We start from the raw sequence: 24,427 nt of genomic DNA on the forward strand, positions 1-24,427 counted from the left end.
GACCCGGGTTCGATTCCCACCCCGTGGTCCTTTCCGGATCCCACCCCTGCTCTCTCTCCCATTCACTTCCTGTCACTCTCCACTGTCCTATAATTAAAGGCATAAAAAAGCCCAAAAAAAATAAAAAAATAATATATATATATATATATATATATATATATATATATATATATTAATTGCTTAAAAAATACTGCTAATTTGATTCTTATAAGAAGATATCAATTATCAACAATGACAAGCCAGCTGGAACCTGCCGCTCTCTCTCAGTGCAGACACGTTCCCAATTAAATGGAGTAGCATAACGTTCACGTTAGATTTGCTGCAAAGGAGATAACTAAGAGTAGGCCTATCATCTCTATTTAACATGATGTTTTGACATTGACATTGTAAACGTTCTCTAAGGAGTTTGCAGTAAAGCTAACCAACGCAGAAAGAAAAATAGCCAGCAGCCTGATAACCAAATTAAATGCTCAGTGGGCCACAGTTTGCCCACCCCTGAGCTAGCCTGTATCCTGTATAGCCTGTATTGACCAGCATTTACCATAAAAGACCCATTTTGTAATTTTACGCTTTTTAGCTGCAATTGTGTCTTTTTATAACTTTTGAGGCATCTGTGGCCTAATGGTTAGATTGGCTGACTTTTAACCAAAAGGTTGCCAGTTCGATCCGTGTATCCATAGGAAAAGGTGTATATGTAATATTTAATGTTATTGAGTTTCCAAACATTAATTTGTCGCACATTCATTCATTCTTTTAAAAATAAGCTATACTTTCAGTACATATATTGGGCTTTTGTATGTGGGTGCAGGTGCAGAGAGGTGGCCATCCTACTGTCTCTGAAGTGCATGCGCTGCGGACCTTGTTTGCTGGATCAATGCTAGGACTGAAGAGTCTGTATACAGATCACAAGGTAGTGTTTAAACTTGTTGTTTGTTGTCCTCAATCATTACATGTAAATTAATTTATTATTCCTCTACTTTATTTTGTGTTCCAGAAACAGCTATGCTCCCTACTCTTTCTTACTTCCAACCTCCCATCTTTTCTGATTGGCCAGCGATTGAATAATCATGCCATAGAGTTAATGCGCCTGGACAGAGCCTTGTCACAACTTGGGCTCCACCAACTCAGTGATGCAGAGATTAAACAGGTTAGTGGGATAGTGTAATGGTTTTAAAAGGATTTGAAAGTCTAAAGCCTTGAGCATATTTCTGCAGATACAGTTAACGCACAGTTTGGATGACTCAAATTTAGCCACCACCACCGGTTGTATGGCCTCTCCACGCTGCACCCAAAGGATGAGTCTGTACAGAATTTTCCATATTGTTTGTGCATGTGCATCAGCCTACGAATTTAATAAAAAAGTAAATCATGCATAATTAAAAAAAAAACTCAATTTAGGCTACCGTAGGCCTGCGCAATAAGGTTTCCATTACAGCACAGCGTTCAATTAATGAATGAAAGCGGATGCCTTGTCTCGCAATAAACAACGGGTGGAAATCCAGACACTCTTTCAACTACATGAAACTAAACAGTGAACCATCAAATACCGCCCAGATTTCAGTGCCCATCAGTCCAAACATTTAGCAACATAATCAAACAGTCCAAACGTAAATTAAATCCCAAACCAAACCGAATATCTTCTGCTTTTGATAGCCTACAATAAAATAAAAGAGAAAACTTTTAGAAAACTCAGCCATAGGTTATTTTGAGAATGAGGACTTTCTCATCAGCATTGTCCTAACCGTTAAAACAAGGCAGATACAGTATGATGAGGCATTGCAACAATGTTTACAGAGATACACTGTAAGGTTTGCTGCAAAGATTATGCAGACTGTTACAATTGACAGACACTCGCGCACACACATTATCAAAATCTTACGCCGGACGCTTTAGTCTTTCTACATGGGTTTAGTTAACGATCGGGCTATAATAAGACCACACTTTGATTGGTGTAAACTGGGACGTTTTAGCGTTCCGACAGGCTTTTGTAGGGACTCGGGACACGCAACTCAAAATGTTATTTTAAACGCGCATATTTTTTTCTCTCTCGGAGGTAGTAGCCTGCCGAGCATTTGCTCTGTGCTGGCTTGTCCCTCCACATCGCCCAACATTTTTGATTGCATTGCATTCTCCACATTTTTAGCTAAATTTTCATGTGCCACTTCAGCATTTTTGTCCAGTGAATCTTTTGTAAATGGCTTTACATTTACCGTCGGGCCCTTGGCCGCCTTTCTTATCATCCAGTTCGCCTCAGCTTGCCGCCATTCACTCCTTCTCCGTCTTCATTAAGATTCCCAGTAGAATTCTCAATCTTTTTCGTCTTACATTGTCTGTTCTTGGTCTTGGATTTTGTGAAATAACAACTTATACTTATAATAACGACTTATAGTCTGGTGCAACAATTACATCATACCCTGAATTGTTGTTACAAGTTGTTGCTAGATGTAGTAGATGCCACGGGCGTTAATCACAACAAATTTTCCAAGAATTTTCCATGCATTCATATCAGACGAGTGGTAAAAACAGTTTACAAACATTTTGCTGCTGCTGGACATTAGTTACATTTTGGACATGGTATGCTGTCAACTTGTTGGGCATCAGACATGGGAATATGTAAACATGTGTGACCAAATATAATATAATGTGTGATTCAAATAATGATGTGATGTTAATGTTTGAAAACATTTTTGAAAACATTACTATGAAGAACAGAATATGTGGCCACAAAATTGAATGTCACATAAAACAATTATTGTTTTAATTTTATAATCCTTATTAACGCCCTTAGTCTTGAGCAAGAAAGACTTAAGGCTCACATTTCTAGTGACTACTGTACACTGCAAACAAATATGAGTCCACTTTTGAACTATTTGTGATTTGGCCGCTTAAGTTTTGGTTTGGTCCATTTACATGAAGAAAGAAATTCAATCAAGTTGCCCCCTGAAATGTGAACATATGTCTCTTTTCACAGGCATGTTACGTGAGGGGGATAAATGGTTACTCTTTGAGTTCAAGTCAGTGTAGAGAGTGGCTTGCCCAGTGGCTCCAGCTTTCCGTCCATCTCAGAGGTTTGTCTCACATTTACCATGTCAATGCAGATCCAGTAAAACTGTACTGAACTGAATAATCAATACAGAATATGTTATCCATATAACTGCTGGAAGACAAGTATTTTCTTAATGAAGTTAAAAAGCCTTCCAAGACAATGAGTTTGGAAAATCACATAATCAACACCTCTGGCACCATTTCCATTTATGTATGAGTTAAAATGTTGTCTACGAATTTTGTCTTATGGTATTTTCTGCGATGCTAAACATTGTTTTAATGTCTAATGTGATGTGATGCCTATGTGTGATGTACTTCACTGCTGAACTGAGCTTCTCATTGAGCGAGTTGAGTCAGCTTGTACTACCATTCTTTCATATACATAGTATTCAGCTGCAAAAAAATAAATAAAAAGGTCATAAAATAACTAAAGGTCACAAAAAGGTAAAAGAAAGAAATAAAAGTAAAAAACACTGAATGCAAGTATTAAAGAATGACAGAAAAATGTTAAATAATATAAATAGAATAAAATAAAAGTACAGTGGTAAACTGGTTCTGAGGGATTGAGCAGTTGACACAGGTCACACAGGATTGTGGGTTCAACAAAAATGGGGTTTATTCACCAAAAGTTACTTAACAAATACATTAATTTAATTATTTTATTTCTTTATTAATGAATTTAATTATTTTTTATTTATTAAATAATAAAGAAATTTATATTTTTTTGGGGGGAAAAAACTGTGCTCAAAAATAAGGGTAACTAAACAGAAGACATCACCCTCCAATGTGAACCAACAAAAGGAGGACTTAAACACAAACTGACTAAACCAATAATAACTGAAAGGGGAACCCATCAAAATTGATTAACCGTTCAACAAAACACATTAAAGTAACAACACATTAAAAAAAGATAATTACATAACTATAAATTATTACAATAAAATAAATAAATAAATACATATATTATATATTTTTATTATTTTATATATATTATACAGAATTTATAACACAGAGAAGTCCATCTAAAAAAATGTGTTTTCTATCCACTTTGCATTGGATTTCTGTGGGGAGGAAAATCATTTTGGCTCTCTCAGCGTTCCATTAATAGGCAAAAAGATAGGATGGACTGCAGTTACATAAATCAAGCATAAATACATGATAAAAATATTATATTATTTGACCAATTTTAAATGGTCATTTTGTGCCTGAAGTCCAACTTGAATCCACCCTTCTCATGGAATTTGAACAACACATACATGACAATTTGATCCAGATCAAAACAAAGACCAGTGATCTAATCTGATTTTAGATTATTCATTTCTCTTTGAACAATCCAATAGCCAAAATCCAATTTGATCACTTTTGAACAATGGGCCCTTGGTCTTTGTTAATCTCATATATTGATATTTAAGATTAAGAGAGACAGAGGTACTTTTAACTTTTTTTTAGTATGTAAATGCAGCTGAATTCTCCATTTCTATTTGTCTTTTCTGTAGATCCAGAGGCATCGCTGTATTTGCACAGCATGGTTCTTCTTACAGTAAACTACCCCCAGCCCCACCATTGTTGGCATTCTTCACTCCATTCTCAGAGACTAAAGGAATATGAAGACAAAATACTATAATAATTGATTAATTAAATGTAAACTATGCAGTATTGGCAATTTCCTTACTGTTTTCTCGGTTTTTGCTTTTTTTTCGCTGGCTCTGTCATGATGAATGTCTGAGAAACTCCATCACTACCTTTTTCTAGCCGGTGCCTGGCGTGTATGTGTATTTGAATGCAGTAAAGCAATTCGTTACACTCGTTATACTTCCTGACACTGAGGCCATCGGCCCACAGTTGCAAGGGTGGTTTTTCCGCTCACAGGTGCTAGGGGGAAGCGAGGCGGCCACCATTCAACCCGAAAAAAGTCATATAACCATTCCAATGACTCTGAAGCTGTTAAACGAAGGTAAATTAAGCAAAAAAACTTGCATGTTAAGCTAAAAAACCTGCATAGTGTGCCTTTAACACAATTTTGCCAGCAAGTTTGTTTCTGTGTCATACTTGTTCTTGTGTTCTTGACGTTGTAACGATTGGAAAGTAACTTGTATTTTAATGTTGGAAACATTGCCAGTTGCTAATAGGACACAAACCCTATTCTATCATGATCTCATCAAAATTGTGTTTTACAGGAAGACAATCTTTTGACAACAAACGGTAAAAGAGTGTAAAAAAACAAATAAAATAACTTAAAACATAATGAATCTAGGTGTTTTTTCCAACACATTTGTCTGCTGAAAACAAAAACCAATTAATCAAAAATGGAAATACATTATATGTAAATACCCATGTGCTTTTGAGTTGCAAATTATACTTATATAATTATTATATTGCATCATAACTGATCCTAATTATTCAGTACCTATAGTGTATGGAGGTGACCACTGTCATTTTGTATGTAAGCATTTTTGCACATTCCGACTATGATAGAATGAATGGGGTTTCGGGAAATCATCAAAAAAAATAATACCTGTGATCGTTAATTAACTGCTTGACAGACCTTGCATTCTTTTCCTTTCAATAAAATCAGTGTGTTTGTTGTCTCTGTGAGGACTATACAACCATATCTAAAATATGACTGTTACGTCTCTGCTAGCAGTGAAAAAAACATTCTAGGGGTGTAAGGATACACAAAAATCATGGTTCGGTGTGTACCTTGGTTTTGAAGTCACGGTTCAGTTAATTTTCAGTACGATAAACTTGTAGGTACTGGTAGCCTAAAATTCACTGACAATATTGCTGATGCGCAACAGAAATAGTATTTTTAAAAGGTGTCGAAGAAGTTAACTGACTAAACTGACATTTGATCCACCACCATTTTTGTGTGGGAACTCGATTATGTAACATGGTCCGCACAAACTACTGTTGATAACTGTTAAAGACTGCATTCAGTACGAACGGCGACGAAATTGTGAATTTCCAGAGCGTGTTACTCCACACTCGGCAATCGACTCTTAAAGACCTCGGGATACTTCGGTTTGGCTTTAGGGACCCTCTACTCACTACCACGTAAGTGTAATGTTGTTTGGAACTGTAGAAGAGGTATAAAAAGTAGCGTTTTGTAGCGGCGAAAATGACATGCCCGGGTCACTTCCAGGCTAACGAGTTTTGACTAAAAATGGTAAAATCGAACTTTCTCAAAACACATCCGACTGACATGATTTTGATGTCAACTCAACGTATGTACTCCCAATCATCCATAAATTGATCTAAAGTGCATTTTACTCTGGATAATTCCTTTAAGATGGGGTCACAAATCCACGTACCAAGTTTGGTTTCAATCGGTGAAAGAGTTTATAATTATAGCACCACTAGTGGTCAAAGGACACCAAATTTATTGTGCGTCCTCATGATGTGGTCCCAAGTCCACATACCAAGTTTGGTTTTGATAGGTGAAAGTGTTTCTAATTATAGGCCCTAGTGGTTAAATATCATCAAATGTATTGTATGTCCTCGGGATGTGGTCAAAAGTCTATACACCAAGTTTGGTGTCGATACGAGAAAGTGTTGCTAATTATAGTGCCCCTATTGTCAAAAGACACCAAATGTGTTATGCGTCCTCAGGATGGGGTCCGAGTCTATATACCAAGTTTAGTTTTGATATGTGAAAGCGTTGCTGGGATATGAGCAATGGTCTGTGAGAATTCTGGTGAAGATCGGGTCAAATTTCTGTCCTGTGAAAACTTTTTAGTGTTTTTGATAAAATCCAATATGGCGGAAAATTCATCATGGTGGAAATGGTGCATTGAATTTGGGTTGGTCCAAGGATTCCAACAATACCTCATTTTTGAAAATCGGGCTAACTAGTCAAAAGTTACGTGTGTAAACGCACGTCCAACTTTGGCCTGCTAGCGCGCTCAAGGCGCCAACATGAAACTTTGGTGAAAAGAATCAAGGTACTGTCCCCAATCAGTGTGCCAAATTTCACAACTTATTAAAAGACGGTTCTATGGGCTGCCATAGACTCCAATGGCAGAAGAAAGTGGCATAATAATAAGAAAACGTAAATATACACTGGGTAACTACGCAGCTTTGCCCCCAATAATAACTTATATAAACACATTGGCCCTCATTTATGGAACGTGAGTACAACATACAACAGGCGTAGGACAGGCGTACACTCATTTCTATGCAAAACATTTATTTATCAGGTATTTATCAATTTGAACGTAAGCGGTGGCGATGCTCGAATCTCACATAAAGTCTCAACTCGTGTACGGAAGTTTTTGAGGCGGCATAGCACGGTGCAACAGTAAATCGGTGGACAATTGGAAAGTTGAAGAGTTGCATTCATGGAATATCTTGGACTTAAGACGTTTCCTGCACATTTGTAACCTACTTGCTGTAATGTAGCCTGTTATGTTGACACATTTGATGACTTAGGATAGCCGTATAAGCCATGTGGAGAGAATTACTTTTTCTTTGGAAAACACATAAATAGTCATAAATATTTTTTTATAATTTTCAAAGGGCAAATGGCAGTATCATATGGTTTTGTAATGTAGGCTATGTACTTGTATGATGCATTCTCACTGCGAAAATAAAGTCTGTTGCACTTTAAGGGACACCAGGCAACGTTTTTGTGTTAATTAATCATCTTCGTAAGTCGGTATATGGTTAAATGACTCATTACAGGGCGAATGAAGACTCTCTCGCCCGTCCCTACTGCCTGTTGGAAGAATATTCCGCTTGCAAGTTCGGTGTATCCAACCCGCCAACCTTCAGTCTCACAAAGTCTCAGACATCGCGAGAAGCAGGATCAGTTTACATCCTGCATCCCCAGCACAGAGGCAGGCTAACGAAACGCTAGCGATTGTTGCAAACGTGTGTATAATGGCAGAGCCGGCAAAGAAGCAGCGAAAACCCTTGACGGAAGATGCAAAGAAAAGGAAAAAAGCTTCAGACCGAGCGAGGGCTCGCACATGTATTGACACGTACAGACGCTAGGGGGAACTTCGTAGAGAAAAAGCAGCAGGCTTGCCTGGTGTCCCTTTAAATCGCTATAGGTTCCCGGCTTTCCTGATGACACTTTTCTAGCTGTCCAAATTAACAAGGTTCAGCTGGACTTGCAACGTCACTGTGGCTATCTCGAGGTCACAAATGTTTCTGTTTTGGACGTATAATGCACCTCCATGTCGTAAATTTCTGGGGGCAAAGCCTTTAAAACGAGCATACTGTATATAGGGGTGTGATATTTATATTATGCTTGTTTCTAGCTGCCACATTTATCAACACAAGTTTATTATTATGCTGGAATTGGAGTGATACGAAAGTTTCATGAATTACACGTGAGCCCCGTCGTGAGATGATTTCTGCGCTCAGATCTACGCTGGTTTCTACGTTGATAAATGAGGTCCAATGGGTGCTACACTTGCAACATTTGCCGAACGTGACACCCATGGTTTGTAAATGTAAATGATCTCACTGGTATTTTAAAACCAAACACTTCAAAGACAACAGCATACAGAGGTGCCTAATGCATACAGAGGTGCCTAATACACCACTATTTTAAATTTGACTTACCTCTTTAAACTGATGTTATTATGACCGCCTCGCAGCGAAGCGGCGGTCATATAGGTTTAGTCAGATTTTTTTTTTTCTTTTTTCTTTTTCACATGTCCAAATTTCCGTCAAGGATTCCCGGGACACTGAAAGACACTGCACGAAATTGGAAGTGTAGGATCATTATGACACCATCTGAATGCACGCCAAGTTTCGTGGAATTCCGTTAATGGGGGGCCACACAATAAATTTAATTTATGTTACTATACACCAACTGGCCTGTAGGTGGCCGGAGACAGTTTTCTGTGAATATCTTGAGAACCGCAGGGCCTAGGAGGTCCACCTTTTTTTGTATGTTGGTCTTAAGGGGGCATGTCAAGTCAAGTCAACTTTATTTCTATAGCACATTTAAAAACAACTGAGTTGAACCAAAGTGCTTACAAACAAACATAAAACAATGACAATGGTACAACAACAATAATAACATAACATGGGGGAAAAATAAATACATAATTGAAATAATAAACAAATTGGTCAGAAATAAAATAAAGAATAAAGAGTGTGTGTGTGTGTGGGGGGGGGGGGGTATTAAGGTAGATTAAAAGCTTGGGGGGCAATAACAGAGAAGGCTCTATCACCCTTAGTTTTAAGGCGTGTTTTGGGGATATAGAGAAGATTCTGAGATGAAGACCTAAGTGATCTTGGAGTGCTGTAAGGAATTAGTAGGTCACCTATGTAACTAGGTGCCAAACCACTGAGGGCTTTGAAGACAAAAAGTAAAATTTTAAACTTAACTCTGTGCTCCACAGGTAACCAGTGCAGCTTAGCCAACACAGGAGTTATATGCTCACGTTTCTTAGAGCCACTTAATAATCTAGCTGCTGCATTTTGAACTAGCTGAAGTCTGTTGAGAGTGGAGTGGGTCAGGCCTGCATATAGTGAATTACAATAATCTAGTCTAGGTGTTATGAAAGCATGTATATGAGTTTCAAGATCGGAGAAGGACAAAAAGGACTTCAGTTTTGCAATGGTTCTTAACTGGAAAAAGCTGTCTTTGACCACACTATTTACTTGCTTATTAAAATGTAAAAAGAGGAGTCAAAGAAAACAGAGAGAGGTCCTAGTGCATTTTTCAAGATAGAAACAACACTTGGAGGGCCAAAAATAATTATATCAGTTTTACTTTCGTTCAGTTGAAGAACATTTCTTGCCATCCAGCATTTGATGTCACTGAGACAGTTAAAAATATTCTCCAAGGAACAAATGCCATTAGTGTTAACAGGCAGGTAAAACTGAGTGTCATCTGCATAGCTGTGATAGTGATACTGAATGTTATACTCAAAATGGAACCCTGAGGAACACCACACTTTATAAGGGCAGAGGAAGAAGAGAAATTGCCTAAACTAACTGAAAATGATCTATCACTAAGATAAGAAGAGAACCATTGCAAAACAGAACCCTGGAGACCAACTTCATCCTCCAAGCGTTTTAATAGGATGTTATGGTCAATGGTGTCAAATGCTGCAGTCAGATCAAGAAGCACCAAGAGGGCGCAAGATCCAGAATCAACTGCTAAGAGAATGTCGTTTTGAGAATGTCGAGGACAACCTTTTCTAGTATCTAGTATGTCAACCCATCCCATTACCACTTATTTCATGTATAGCGCCACCTAGTTAAAAATTAAAAAGCAAAAAAGTAGGTGTTTTCATCACAATATCTCTGGCTGACATGGTCAAAACTGCATGAAATTGAAAGTGTAGGATCATTATGACACCCTCCGTATGCATGCCAAGTTTTGTGAACTTTCGTTCATGGGGGGCCTTACAATAAAATAATTCATGTGTACATTTAGTGACTGTACACCAACAAGGATTCCCGGGACACTGAAAGACCGGGGTACACGAAACTTGGTGGGCATGTAACCCCACATGGATAGCATGGAACCATCGTTTTTTGTTTTGATCTGTAGCCCCCCCCCCCGCTGTACTGGACCCACCGAAAGGAGGGTAGGGCAGACACAGTTTTCTGTGAATATCTTGAGAACCGTAGGGCCTAGGATGACCAATTTTTTCCGTATGTTTGCCTCCAGGGGTCATGTTAACCCATTCCATGTGCACACATGTGCATAAACAGATACACACGCACACACATACATTCACAGTTATCATACGTATGACACATACTCACACAGTAGACATATGTACGCATGCATGCACATGCACAAACACACATACGCAGGCAAACACACAAGCACGCACACACACACACACACACACACACACACACACATAAACATAAACATGTACACGCACACATGCACACAATTCAAGAATTTCTCAGAATTATGAACAGGCAAGATGGGGGTGGGGTTGTATAAAATGAATTTTACATGTGAAATCTATGAACTAATCATGTTTTGGTACTTGTTGTCTAGCAGATACCAGTGAGAATTGAGTGTGGATAATGCAATTTAGTGAGACAGTTAGAATCATATAGGCCTTTCAGCGTGATTTATTTTTGTGGAAAAAATGTGCTGGATTGGGCGGCGGTCATATTTTGTACCGCTCTGCGGTACATCTAGTTAATAATTGTGCTCACTCTCCAGTATCCAAGGTACTTGCTACATTTAAAGCAACACCAAAGAGTTTTTTGTTTTTGTACCTTAAAATAATGTTTCCAAAATCGTTTCAGTGGTTCATCAACTCGTAACAGGGTGAAACAATGTAAGTTTGCCGGATCGAGTAGTGGATCTGTAGTTCGATGGAATGAGACATGAGAAACTACAAATTTGACTTGCATCTGATGTCGCAATACATCGTACTTTCATAAAATCATGCAACATATTCTACCTTGTCTGTGGACATTGTTATTTGCAAAGCCGGTGCTGGATAAACAAATAGTGAGTGCGACAGAGGAAAAGTTCTTTGGTGTTGCTTTAAATGAATATCACAGAAGAAGTGGTGCATGGAAAATGTGTTGCATATACAGGTGCATCTAAAAAACTTGTGGTTCTTTTTTTTCTCATAATTTATGGATTTTTGATTTCCATGAGCTGTAAGGTGTAATCATCAACATTAAAACAAAAAAAAAGCCTTGACATATTTCAGTTTACATATATTAAATAATACATCTAGAATGTATGCAAGTTAGCTTTTTGAAATAAAAAATGTACTTTTTGAAATACATTATGGAACAATTATGGAATATCCATGATATTCTTATGTTTTGAGATGGACCTGTATCCCACTGCTCAAGAAAAGTACACTTAACCGGTCTCTCTTCTTCCTCTCTTAAGTATAAGTATATAAGTATATATACTTTTTTGATCCCGTGAGGGAAATTTGGTCTCTGCATTTATCCCAATCCAAAGTTGTCAAAGGTTCTGGAGAAAGTAGTCTTAAAGGAAGTCTGTGACCTCCTATATCAAAACAACCTACTAGTCCCTAAGCAGTCTGGTTTTAAAAGCGGTCATTCTACTGAAACTGCTCTTCTGTTTGTGACTAAAGCATTGCCTCCTCTGCTCAGTCATCAGTATTAATTCTACTTGAGTTATCTGCTGCATTTTGATACTGACATTCCCCTCTCTACTTTATCTAAGCTGGGAATTTCTGGGAAAGCGCTTACCTGGTTTGATTTCTACCTTAAAAGATATTCATTCAACTTGCCTTAGCAAGGACAGGTATCCACTCTTCTCTTAGTTATTCCCCATGGGCTTCAAATCCCTCACTCTGGCCTATGGCCACCTACTGGATCTGCTCCCAGCTATTTGAAGTCCAAATCTAGCTCTACAATTGGCAATCTTTTGTGCCGTTTTATTTATTTATGTATTAATGTTTGAGTAGCAAGAAAGAGTAGGCTACAAAAAGACAAAACATGGTATCACCCCAGGCCCTTCTTCTGATGAAAGAATGATCCATTCATATTTTCTGAGAGCAGTGTATGCAGAAAATTGAAAATTGTAAGAGTACAATGTCAATACATTTTGTTGTATTTAGAATATTAATGCTAATTTAATTATGAACACTACCTTGACATAGCAGCTGATTACCATAAACTGCACAACAAGAGAATTCATCATATCATGCCACCTGTGTGTGGCGGTTTACCCTGAAGATTTAAATGCTTATCTAACCAATATAAGGTGTGTAAGCTACAATGTGTGAAAGTACCATATCAGCTGGGCCAGCCGAAGGATGATAATGGAGGTGGACGTTAAGCATGTTCATGTGCACATGACTTTTTGCTGATTTCATTCTCTTTCAGATTTAGGAAGAGAAGTGTGTATTTCTGCGCGTATGTGTTTGACAACTCTCAGAAAAAAATAACACACAAATCAGATTTTGCGTACACATAGATTTACAGCAAGTTGTACGCAAAGATTGATATATGTGCCCCATTATCTGTAATGGCTCAGTCTGACTCGCTATATTGACTCACTATATTTGTTTGTCTTTCACAGATTCTTAACTGCGGAAAAAAATTGTTTGGACAGCTACAGAATTGTGAAGAGTAGGCCTAATTTGTTAAAATATGTCAACATATAATTGACAGAACATGTCCGGTAATTGAGAAAAATTTACTAAAAAGAGAATAGAGGACATTTATATTGAAAATGAAACCTATGCCCTTAAACTTTAATGCATGAATTGTAGTATGAATTTGTATGGAAACAAATTAGCGCTTAAGCCCTTTTTAATAATTTTGAAGTTATACAATGGAAATTATCGAAATGATCATCAGATTAACTATTTCCAGTGTGAGAAAAAAGGCATTATTGAACATAATGTTCTCTTTATTAAGTCAATGATGGCTAATGTGATGACTCAAATTGAACAAATTTAAAAGATACAGCAATTATTCCCTCTAACAATCTACACATTGCTTAACTTGATTTAATGAATCTTACCGACATGTGGGTAAATTTACCAAAAGATAGTAATGCCCTTCTGTGAATGAGCAGTGCATATTTGATGATTTAGTAACAAAACCAACTTGGGATCAGTGGGCCAGGACACATCTTCCAGCAATACATTTGTGTAGGGATGATTCTTTCCATTTTCTTAGTTACTTCTCAGGCCCCTTAATATTAACAAACCACCTCTTCTGTATCGCTTGCTTTAAAGGTGCTATGCAGAGAGTTCTGTCAGGTGGCTGTAACAACTCAAAGCCACAAAGTGACTTTGCATGAGAGTCAGGCCGACACTTAACTAGTTTGCATGTTAAATTCACTGGATATCTGAGCACAGGGCATATATGTTTTGACATTATGTCAAAACGGTTGTTTCTTCACATTCTGTTGATCTTTCTAAATTTTTCAAATCTCCACATAGAACTTTGAGCAGGCAAATTGCAGCATTAAATGTTTAACATGTTAAACACTTACTTCCTCTCAGGTTTTCGTTACCAAGATTTTTTTACTAACCAAAAGTAAAGATGCACTTCACTTGCATCCTTAAAAGCATGTTCTAAACCCAAACTTCATTTACTTGCCAACTGAAACTTTTACAAGAGGTCTTTCTTTCATGGTATTTTTTTAATTACCGGGCGAACGTCCTTTAAGTATCCCATCCAACATGCGATCCCCCTTTTCTGATATCCAATAACCAGCCATGGCTGCGACACCACCAATGAAAATAGCAGTGAAGACCATGTCACCCTTTGCTGCCAATGTGGCAAGGGCACAGATGACCACACCAAAGAACATCTGCTGCAAGACCAAGACTTCGTCATCTGTCATGTCATCAAATAATCCCTTCTCTGGCCCAGCTAGACAGAAAAAGGAAGACAGAGAATGTGTCATCACAGCGGTCATTCAATATATGTTTAAATGTCATCAGCTATTTCTCAATAATTAAGTTGTATACCTTAAAGGAGTGGCTCCTTTAAAGCCACTCAAATGTGTGTTTTACTTCAGATGTTTATGTGTACAGTAATTCACACTACACATTTCAATTTGTTGCAATTGCTATGCTCATATTGTACGTTTGAATTGCTCATACGTCAAGATAGCCAACAAAAATAAATAAATTAAATGAAGGAATTTCAACATATGGCCAATGAAATTACGTTAAAATTACCTTCACTTAATCCTAAAATGCTCACATACATCCTGTTTGTATACTCACTGGGTAGTATGTTTTCCACACATATACTGTCTCTTCGAATGAATCCTTCAGCACACTCACAGCGGAATGAACCCTCCTCATTTATGCAGGCCTCATTAAGACCTGGGCATGCAATGGCACGCTCATTGCACTCATCAACATCTAAGAGTTGGAGCAAGACAAAACGTGTACTTACTATATAAAGGTATGAAATACATAGCAAACATTACAAATATTGAACATTTCAGCATTTTCAGTGATATCTTGACCATTTCAATGATCCAAATGCATCACAAAGACTTGTGAACTTGTGTTTGATGCATAACCAAAGGACTCCAAACTGCACACCCCCCCACCCCCCATGAGAAAATCATAGGTAATGCACTCCACCGCCATGGCCTCTATGCACACTCATTCCGCATGACTTTATTACTGAAATATGTCGAAGCTCGTCAAAAATTTGCTACACAACATTTGGACAAGCCTATGAAATATTAAGAGAATGGATTCTGGTCAGAGAGCAACATTAAAGCAACACTAAAACACTTTTTCTCTGTCGCATGCACACTATTTGTTTATCCAGCACTGGCTTTGCAAATAACGATGTCCACACACGGTAGAGTATGTTGCATGATTTTATGAAGGTATGATGTATTGCGACATCAGAAGCAAGTCAAACGTCTCATTCCATTGAACTACAGATCCGCTACCCAATCTGGCAAACTTACACAGTGCGGTTATAGCTGATAGAGGGCCGCGAAGCGAATGCAGAAGTGCCGTTCACCCTGTTACAAGTTGACGAACCACTGAAACGATTTTGGAAACATTATTTGAAGGTACAGAAAACTCTTTAGTGTTGCTTTAAACTTTTTGGATGTAATACTAAACACCATATTTGGAGGAGAAATACCATATCAACAGTGAGGTTTGAAGGTAGGCTGGGTGAACTCAGCCTGATCTGACGGCGGTTTCTTTTTCGCTCAGGCTGGTCATCTGTGCATCTTTTTCTGTTGCCTCCACATTTTGCTGGGACCAATCTCAAGCTGGCTTATCCACCTGGCGCGCTATTGGCAGGTTTAAAACGATGACGATAGCGGGAGAGCCGGGAGTTTTCGCGTCGCTCTGCAAACGTCACCTGGTTTGTTGGTCAGATTGGTGTTGCGTACAGAGTAATTTGAACTATGCCTGTTAATCATGCCTCTTGTGCAGTAGAAAATACATAGCGGACTCCCCAGACTAATGTTCAATCTTAAAAGATTGAGCTTGGTCTGGGGCCAGACTAGTTTGGAGGTGGAGGCGTCATGGTGTGGGGCTGTTTTTCAGTTATAGGAATGATGAATGGAGTCATTTTGTTCTGGGATAATCTTGCCATCCACCAGGATGATGAAGATGAGACATGGCGAGACCTTCCAGCGCAGGACAATGATCCAAAGCATTCAGAAAAGGAAACTCAATAGGTTTCAGAGAAAGGAAATCAAGGAAAGGAAATCAACCTTAAAGATACTTAAAGATACGTTGAGGCTGAAAGTATTATATGGTCATTTACCCAGGTGGATCTTAGCCTGGGTGTTCCCATGCTGCCTTGCGCGCGATTTGATTCACGCTGCTAAGGCAGCCTGGAGACCATGGAGCAAATTTTCGCCTGAGATAGGGAACGATCACAGAACAAGGGGGAAAGCAAGACGATGATGAGCTATGCACAAACACATTTGATAGACATCCGTGGCACCCAATAAACGGATCTGGGCATTTTTTTCAAATACGAGAAAATTAACGTTTGGTTCCCAGACCACGTCTCATTGAGAAGTGGTGGCGCTAGCCAGGCTATTTATTGGGATGTCTATCAAATGCGTTTGTGCATAGCTCATCATCGTCTTGCTTTCCCCCTTGTTCTGTGATCGTTGTGACATACAGTGGGCATCGCTTTCAAATGGCCACTTCAGTCGCGCATTACGAGGCGTGAAGCTGCGTGAACTGTGCGTCGCTCTGCCACTGTACATCGCTCTGTCAGTAGCCTGACTGCCGCCCCTTCTGAAAAAGCAGGAGGCTACCTTTAAACATAATTGTTACCGAGAGGAATCCCAGCCTACGAATTCAATAACAAAATAAATCATGCATAATTAAACATTACCTCGATTAAGGCTACTTGGGTATGGCTTAAGGCTTGACTACACGGTGGTAGCGAAAATCGAAATCTGCTTTTGATAGCCTACGGTGCCGCTCCATAAAACGAAAAAATATCAGAATTCAGAATTAATCTGTAGCTTCTGCAAAACAATGTTGTTGGCGATTTAATATCTAGTGACGTTTTTAACAGGCTAGACAACTATGACCCACGTTAATTTGCCCTACTTCTTGACTGCAATGTAGTCAATTGACTGCTTGACATGTCATTTTTCTTTTTCTTTACAATAAACAAATACATCTGCTTTATGCCCAAGTTTGGGTTTAGAACATGCTTTTAAGGATGCAAGTGAAGTGCATCTTTACTTTTGGTTAGTAAAAAAATCTTGGTAACGAAAACCTGAGAGGAAGTAAGTGTTTAACATGTTAAACATTTAATGCTGCAATTTGCCTGCTCAAAGTTCTATGTGGAGATTTGAAAAATTTAGAAAGATCAACAGAATGTGAAGAAGAAAATGAGAGCTTCGTCAGCTGGCAGTAGGCTACTTTGTCGGTAGTCATGAGAAGTTCGCTTGCTAACAGAACATAAATATGCTGCCCAGAAACCTTGTGAATAGTTCTGATTTTTTTTACTACACTAACGAGGTTGAAATATAGACTTTGCCTACAGCATCTCCTTAACAGTAATGTTAACAAAATGACAGCATTCATATGACAAAGAAAAACGAATTCGGTCACTCAAGACTGTGCCACAGCAACCAGTGTAGGCTACAGTCCTACCCAATAGGGCTACTCGAAGCAGATAGCGTTGTCTGACGGTCGAGTGGGTTAATGCAGTGTTTCTCAAACTTTTTCAGATGGAGGACCACTTAACCAATAAAAAATGCATGGACCACCTAGCTAAAAAAAATAGATTAGACCTACTTCAACAGTATATCAGCACAATAGGCCTACTCACTGAACCACCTTGCTTATTGTATTTTCACTTTGCTTATTGTGTCAGAGGATTCATATGATTTAAACTGGCATATCTTACATAGACAGTGTTGCAGAACTGTTTGGATTTACATACAAGTTGGTTCAATATTGCAAACAACTCATCTAGCCTATATCATATTTTACCACGTCTGCTCGCGGAACACTTGGGATAGCTTGCGGACCACCAGTGGTCCCCGGACCACACTTTGAGAAACACTGGGTTAATGCACGTATTTCCAGAACAGGTCTGCAACTTTCAGGCAGTTCTGAGTTCAAATCTAGGCAGGAGCAGAGCCATATAAAGGCCTAGGCCTATTGTTATAATTTTTTGCAAGGTGTTGCTCCTGGCAATAATTGTTTATAAGACGTTTGGTGATTAATTGATAGCCGTTTTTGGGACACGTTAAACGTTCTTTATAATGAGCGCATCCGGGGAGTAAAACGACTGTTACGCGCTGTTACAACTGTAGGCTACAATGGTCGCAATACAAAAATATGTGCGTTAGTTTTGTGATGTTTTGCACTTTTGCCTCATGTGTTTTCAGGTTTGAGGGCTTTTTTGGCAAGATTGACCTTGGTTAGACTCTGCATATGTTATTTCTCCGTATGGAAAATAAAGTCAATTTTCGACACACGTCTGTTATTAGTTCAATAACAAGTGTTGCTTGTTAAAAACATGTGACTAGTGAAACTCAAATGATTTTAGAAATATTTAGCCAAAGCCAAAAAGTGTTAGAGAGAAGGAGAGACGCCGGTGCAGCTCAGATGTCTTCTTAATTTTCTTTATTCTTTAGTAAAAGGTGCAGAACATTATTAAACTTTGACTAACGTTTCGATGTTCGTTAGTCAAAAACATCGACACACCGAAATGTTAGTCAAAGTTTAATAATGTTCTGCACCTTTTACTGAAGAATAAAGAAAATTAAGAAGACATCTGAGCTGCACCGGCGTCTCTCCTCTCTAATATATCTGTCCTGGCCTGGTTGCAACGGATTGTGGCCAAACGACAGAAGCGCGGAGAACCCTCCTTTGTCTACCAAAAAGTGTTACTTTGTGCCCCGCGCTCCCCCACTGCTTGTGAAAGAAGGGGATGGGGGAGGGGGGCTTAACGTGAAAAAGCTTAATGTCACAAAACGGCAACGAGTCGTTTTAGGCTACAGGCCTTCATAATGGTAGGCTACAGGAAGTGGGGGGAGGGTATGGGATGACCAGAGCCGTCATCTATCGTCTTTCCAGGCACACAGCTCGTTATATAGCCTATCGACTGCCTTAACAGATAGGCTTTGCTCTTGGGTTTGGCCTTCCAGCGAACTCAATGCTCTTGTTGCTTGCAGTTTGTTAAATAAAAGGATGCAGATTACATTATTTATTTCTGATTAATTGCGTCTTTTGATGTATTTTGCAACATTTGCTTGTTAGGCTGGGCTACTGTCAATGTCCTGTACAGGTCAATGTTCAACAATTGCTGGTGTAGGCCTAGGCTATTAATCAATTAGGGACTGTTCATTATTTATTTAATTAAGGGGCTACCAGAGGAGTTTTGGGAGCGTTAGTCAAAAAAGACGTGACCCTCCCTCGCCAGCAAGAATTTTTTCTATGACCCTCCAAAGTGATTGAGAAAAAACGCATGACCCTCCCCAGTCCCAACAATTTATTGATGCCTTAGGCTACTGGGTCAATTTGGGAGCTTGCATGCTACGACTCCTTCCTTGAAATGCCTTGAAAAGGCTGTCGTTTGCACTATTTCACAAATAATCACCGGGACCGAAACAAACCTGTCAACTTTTCCCGGGTTTATCGTGTATTTTAACTTTTTCCTCGCTGTCTTAGGAGGAGCTGCAGGGCCGTCGCAAGGGGATGCGAGGCCCTGTGCGAACTTGACAGATGCAAGGCCCTTTTCACTTACGTGCATGAAATCATGCGATAGCTTACTTTACACATAGCCAAGGCTACCGTCGGTGTATTTTAATAGCAGCCTAGTCTAATAAGCTACACCAGCTTGCCTTTAAGAGGGGAAATTCAATTGTATAGCCTATAACATTTGCTGAGTCACATATTTGGCCATATGGTGTTTATCATAGGCTACATCACGAAACCAAATAGTGTAACAAAGGCGAACACTTTAACAGGGGGAATTAATTGGGCATGAATCATTGTGCTGAACGGTATTTGTCAATGAGCAGAAACACACACGACATTCAAACTATTGATAAGATGTACTGGTCTGTATCTATAGGCTAACATTGGACAAATAAATGACACTGACTCGCCATATCCTGACTCAGGAAAAAAAACATTTTCTTGCTTTGCCGCAAACTCAGCAATGAAATCATAGGCCAGTTTGCAGGTAGCCTAACGTCTTTTTCATAGAAGGGAGAGCCCAGTCTCTCCTGTGACATGGAGGTGCGCAAATAGTTTTTAATAGCCTGTTCAACTTCGAAAAGCTTCGTTCTCCCGATGCCAGTCACTGATCGCAATTTCAAAGTTCGGAAAGCTTCATCTTTTTAAGTTTTAAGTGCAGTGGCCCCTATCTGCCCCCTTTGGAATTATATCTCGAGCCTATTATAAGGTCCAGTGCGTTATGTCCTGGGATTCGGATGTGCTCAAAAAGAAAAGAAAAAACACTTTTTTATAGATGGTTATGAGGAGCAATGTGAGAGAGAAATTTGATGATCATTGATTGTTGTTTTGGGACGTTAAGCCTTTTCCATAGGCGTCAGTGAAGGTGATTGAAGAATGACCATTTTTTTATACGAAAATATTTCTTAACTACAAAAACTCAGTGTCTAAAAACTCAGTGTCATTCAGACTCAACCCTCTTGTTGTTTTATTATCTTTTTCGTTGTCGTTTGAACGTTGGCAAGCAGGCATGTTGCGGTTGCAATTTAAGTGAAATTTCTACAGTAGGCCTACAACATGCTGTTAGGCTGGGCTACTGTCAATGTACTTGTACAGGTAAATGTTCAACAATTGCTGGTGTACAGGTTATATAATCAATTAGCTAAATCATTTGTCCAGCTGTTTAAACATTTTTTCGTGCTACATTCAAACGCAAAAGGTGCTTTGATATATTTTTCGTTTGAACGTCGGCAAGCAGGCATGCTTTGGTTGCAATGAATGAGGATAATTGCTTTTTTTTGCATTATTTTGAATATGACTCGCTCCAGTCTCAACAGCACGTACTTTTTCCACACGCTAAGTTCTAACACACATACTAGGCCTATCCCCTCTCGCTTTCTCTTTCTCCATCCCTGCACACGGTGCTTTCTTAAAGGAGCTGCACCATTTTACAACAATTGCATCTACATTTTCATATTAGAATTGTTTGTCAAGTGTAAGCTTAAACTACCGTGATCAATTTAAGTTCCCGTGCCCCCGCTGCGTCATGGAAGCAGTAAGTCAGTCGCATCAAAAATAGTAGTGGCACCCAAGTGACACCTTGTGGTTGTTTGTGTCAACTGCAGTTTGTGCCATTTCTGCTGAGAAAATGGGGTGCGTGATTCATGAAGGAACCCGTCCAAACTTAACGGGGACCCACTGTAGGTTAACATCACTCTAAAGTTCGATGATTTGAAGACATCTGTTTCGTTGGAAGTGCAAGGGGGTAGCAACAGGGCAACACAGAGACAGGCCCGATGGCAGGGCTGTTATGAGAGTATTAAAATATGGGATATTCTATGGGGAAACATTAAAACGGCAAGACAGCGGGGGAAAGTTAAAATACGTGATAAACACGGAAAAAGTTGGCATGCATTGTTTCGGTCTCCGTGCACAGGGATTATTTGTCATACTATTAATCACATATGATTATTTGTGAAATTGTGCAAACAGGTGCAACACATTTGAAAAGGAAGGACTGGTAGCATGCAAGCTCACGGGAAAGATTGATTTAAGAACGTTATCACAGTGTGTGGCTGTGGCGCAAAGCAGCGCGGGCGGAAGACAACGACAATTGGCAGGGGAGGGTCATGTCTTTTTTAACAATTCTGTCGGACGGTCATTGAACAATTTCTAGCAGGCAAGGGAGGGTCATGGAACTTTTGACTGAAGCACTCAAAATTCCTCCAGTGGCCCCTTCAATAAATAATGAACAGTCCCTAGATTGCTGCTGGGCTATATGTCTTGCTTCATGTCTGTTAACAACTCATTGCCGTCAAACGTGTAGCCCATCTCGCGGTTGCATCCATTACAAACAAACATACAATGCGAACGTCTGGGAGAGCACTAAATGCTCTACTGAATAAGCATGAAGTCAAATGAAAAACACTCTTTAATAATCAAAAAAATAAACCGCTAATGAAGTAAACTTGTGACCATCAAAAATCGTTTATCGCCTGTAACTCTGTGATAACAGGACGTAACAGGAAGGTATTTGGCTGAGCAACGGAGGTTAACATGCTCTATATTTTGTCCAAATGATGTCTATCATCGTTGCACTCGGAGAAAACCAGAATGTTTAATCTGTCCTACGTTTCTTCTACGGCTGCAAACGGGATTCACTTGCAGTTAACCAAATATTTCTTTATTAGGGCAGGGCAGGCATATTTCTGGCTATTAAATTATTTCTAAACCAGACTGCTAGTCTGTAGTGAAGTCTGTGTAGGGTTTTCCAGGCTCCATTTCTTTTTACGAGACACCCTGCTCACTTGAGACATCTACCGGTTGTTTGGGTTGTTGCAGCGTCGTTGCAGCGTCACTGGAAAAATACAAATTAAAGTCGCGTGATACCGTGTGATCCCGCGCGCGGACCGCGAGTGAAGCTGGCCAAGTCGGAGCACTGCCCACTGTATTCATGGCACAGTGCATGTAGCCTATTACAGACAATTTTGACATTTAAATGCCATGCGTATTTGTATTTGTTAGTCTCTAGTTTATATCAGAAAGTGACAAATCTGTAAGTGGCCACATCTGTCGAAGAAATGCCATCAATCGTGAAACGTCATCAACGCAGCCAGTTAACATGGGAGGCAGTTGACATGTAATAACGGTAAACAAAATCGGATTTTTCAGGCAGTAAATGCACCCGTTAAGAACCAAACCAGATTTTGTTCAAATCTACACACTAGTGGCTACTGCAAAATGTAAGGTTCATTTATCAAATGTTATTTTGAAGTATTAAAAAACATATTTGTTTTAGAATTTTTGAAAGAAAAGGCCGGAAATTGGTGCTTTTACGATATACTTCATGCAACAAAACTTTGCTTGTTGAAATACTTTGCACTGTGCCCGCCATTTACAGTAAATTGACACCCACTGTGTCAGTTTGGAGCCCTGATGGCCTGCAATAAACAAACAATAACTATAACAACAATCTTGCAGGATATGAAGAACATCATGTAGAAAAGGAAAAAGCTGAATACTGGAAGGCTTACCAAGGCACTTGGCCCCATTAAGCTTATAACCTCTAGAACACTTCTTGCATCTAGCTGGACCACTGCCCATGCAGCCCACACAAGATTGATCACAACCTAGACAGAGAGGGGGGGGGGGGGGGGGGTAAGATTAAATAATATTGTATTGCATACATACATATATATATTGCATATATATATATATGTATGTGTGTGTGTGTGTGTGTGTGTGTAGAGAGAGAACGTTTTACACAAGTGATTGCGGCCTTGAATTAACATGTTTATGATCAGTTTTACATTGATACACTCAACTTTTGAATGTATCTTTCATACAATTTGTACAAAACTAAATTTAACTAAAGTTTTTACATTTTTTGTTGGTCTTCCATACTCACTAACCTCTGCACTCATAAGATCCATCTGTGTTGAAACAGTAAGTATTAGATGGACAGCGAGCAAGCTCTGTGCCACATTCATCCACATCTGTAATAAACACATTAAAATAGATATGCATCAAATAGAGTTTGGATAAATTATTGCTGAAGATACGGCACACTACATGACGGACCCAAAATATTAATGTCATTCAATACATCCCCTTCTGTCTCCATCAATGGGGTAGATGTGGAAGTAGTTCACTTTTATACCTTGGAGTGCACTTAGGGGGCACTTTACAAGAAAGGACAAAGCTGGCTTTACTTTCTATGGCAACTAAGATCATTCAATGTCTGCAACAAGATGCCAGTCTGTTATATCTAGTGCCATTTTTTATGTAGTGGTGTGCTGGGGATGTGTCATGAAAGCGAGGGATGCTAAAAGACTGAACGGACTTATTAAAAAGCCAGCTCTGTCATATGAACTAATTCGTAACACTTTATAATAACTACACACAATTCATCATTGATTAAGCCTTTGTTACTTATTAGTTAAAGGTTTGTTCATTAGTACAGTGCATGGAAATGCACTGTACTGTTCTTCCTAGGCTTCTTCTTCTTCTTCCACTGTTCAGCTTGAACCGTTTAACGTAGAAATTTTGTTCAAACTTGGTAATGTAGGTCTTTTTAAGGGCAAAGCTGCTATGTATTTTTTTTTTATCTTTGTGACTTTTATACTTTTTAAACTATTAATTAAAAACTACCTGCCGGTCATTATCAGAAAATAAGTCCCGACAGGACATGCTTCGGACAGGACAGGACTCTTGCTTTGTCCTGAAGGGACTTATTTTCTGATAATGACCGCCCTTCTATACATTATCTCGCTTATTACATGGCTACTTGC

General features: G+C 39.0%; 2 protein-coding genes across 7 annotated transcripts in view; one reads left to right on the plus strand and one right to left on the minus strand.

Annotated features, from left to right (window-relative positions):
• Positions 1–4,793, plus strand: part of letmd1 (LETM1 domain containing 1) — a 50,292-nt gene extending 45,499 nt beyond the window's left edge. The window contains exons 7-10 of one of the 4 annotated variants that reach the window (XM_042098248.1): positions 809–910; positions 995–1,147; positions 2,972–3,068; positions 4,542–4,793. In XM_042098248.1, coding sequence (XP_041954182.1) covers positions 809–910; positions 995–1,147; positions 2,972–3,068; positions 4,542–4,669 — 480 coding nt within the window. In that variant the 3' untranslated portion in view covers positions 4,670–4,793. The remainder of the gene's footprint in view (positions 1–808; positions 911–994; positions 1,148–2,971; positions 3,069–4,541) is intronic. The other 3 variants (XM_042098247.1, XM_042098249.1, XM_042098250.1) reach the window with 3 other exon arrangements.
• An 8,204-nt stretch (positions 4,794–12,997) lies between these two features.
• LOC121713550 (protein disulfide isomerase Creld1) overlaps positions 12,998–24,427 on the minus strand; it is a 58,465-nt gene continuing 47,035 nt past the window's right edge. For all 3 annotated transcript variants that reach the window (XM_042098240.1, XM_042098239.1, XM_042098241.1), the window contains 4 exons: positions 23,549–23,632; positions 23,171–23,266; positions 14,718–14,858; positions 12,998–14,358 (listed from right to left, as the gene is read on the minus strand). In XM_042098240.1, the coding sequence (XP_041954174.1) occupies positions 14,126–14,358; positions 14,718–14,858; positions 23,171–23,266; positions 23,549–23,632 (554 nt within the window). In that variant the 3' untranslated portion in view covers positions 12,998–14,125. The remainder of the gene's footprint in view (positions 14,359–14,717; positions 14,859–23,170; positions 23,267–23,548; positions 23,633–24,427) is intronic.

Source organism: Alosa sapidissima, chromosome 7 (assembly GCF_018492685.1).
Source record: "Alosa sapidissima isolate fAloSap1 chromosome 7, fAloSap1.pri, whole genome shotgun sequence".
Lineage (NCBI taxonomy): Eukaryota > Metazoa > Chordata > Actinopteri > Clupeiformes > Clupeidae > Alosa > Alosa sapidissima.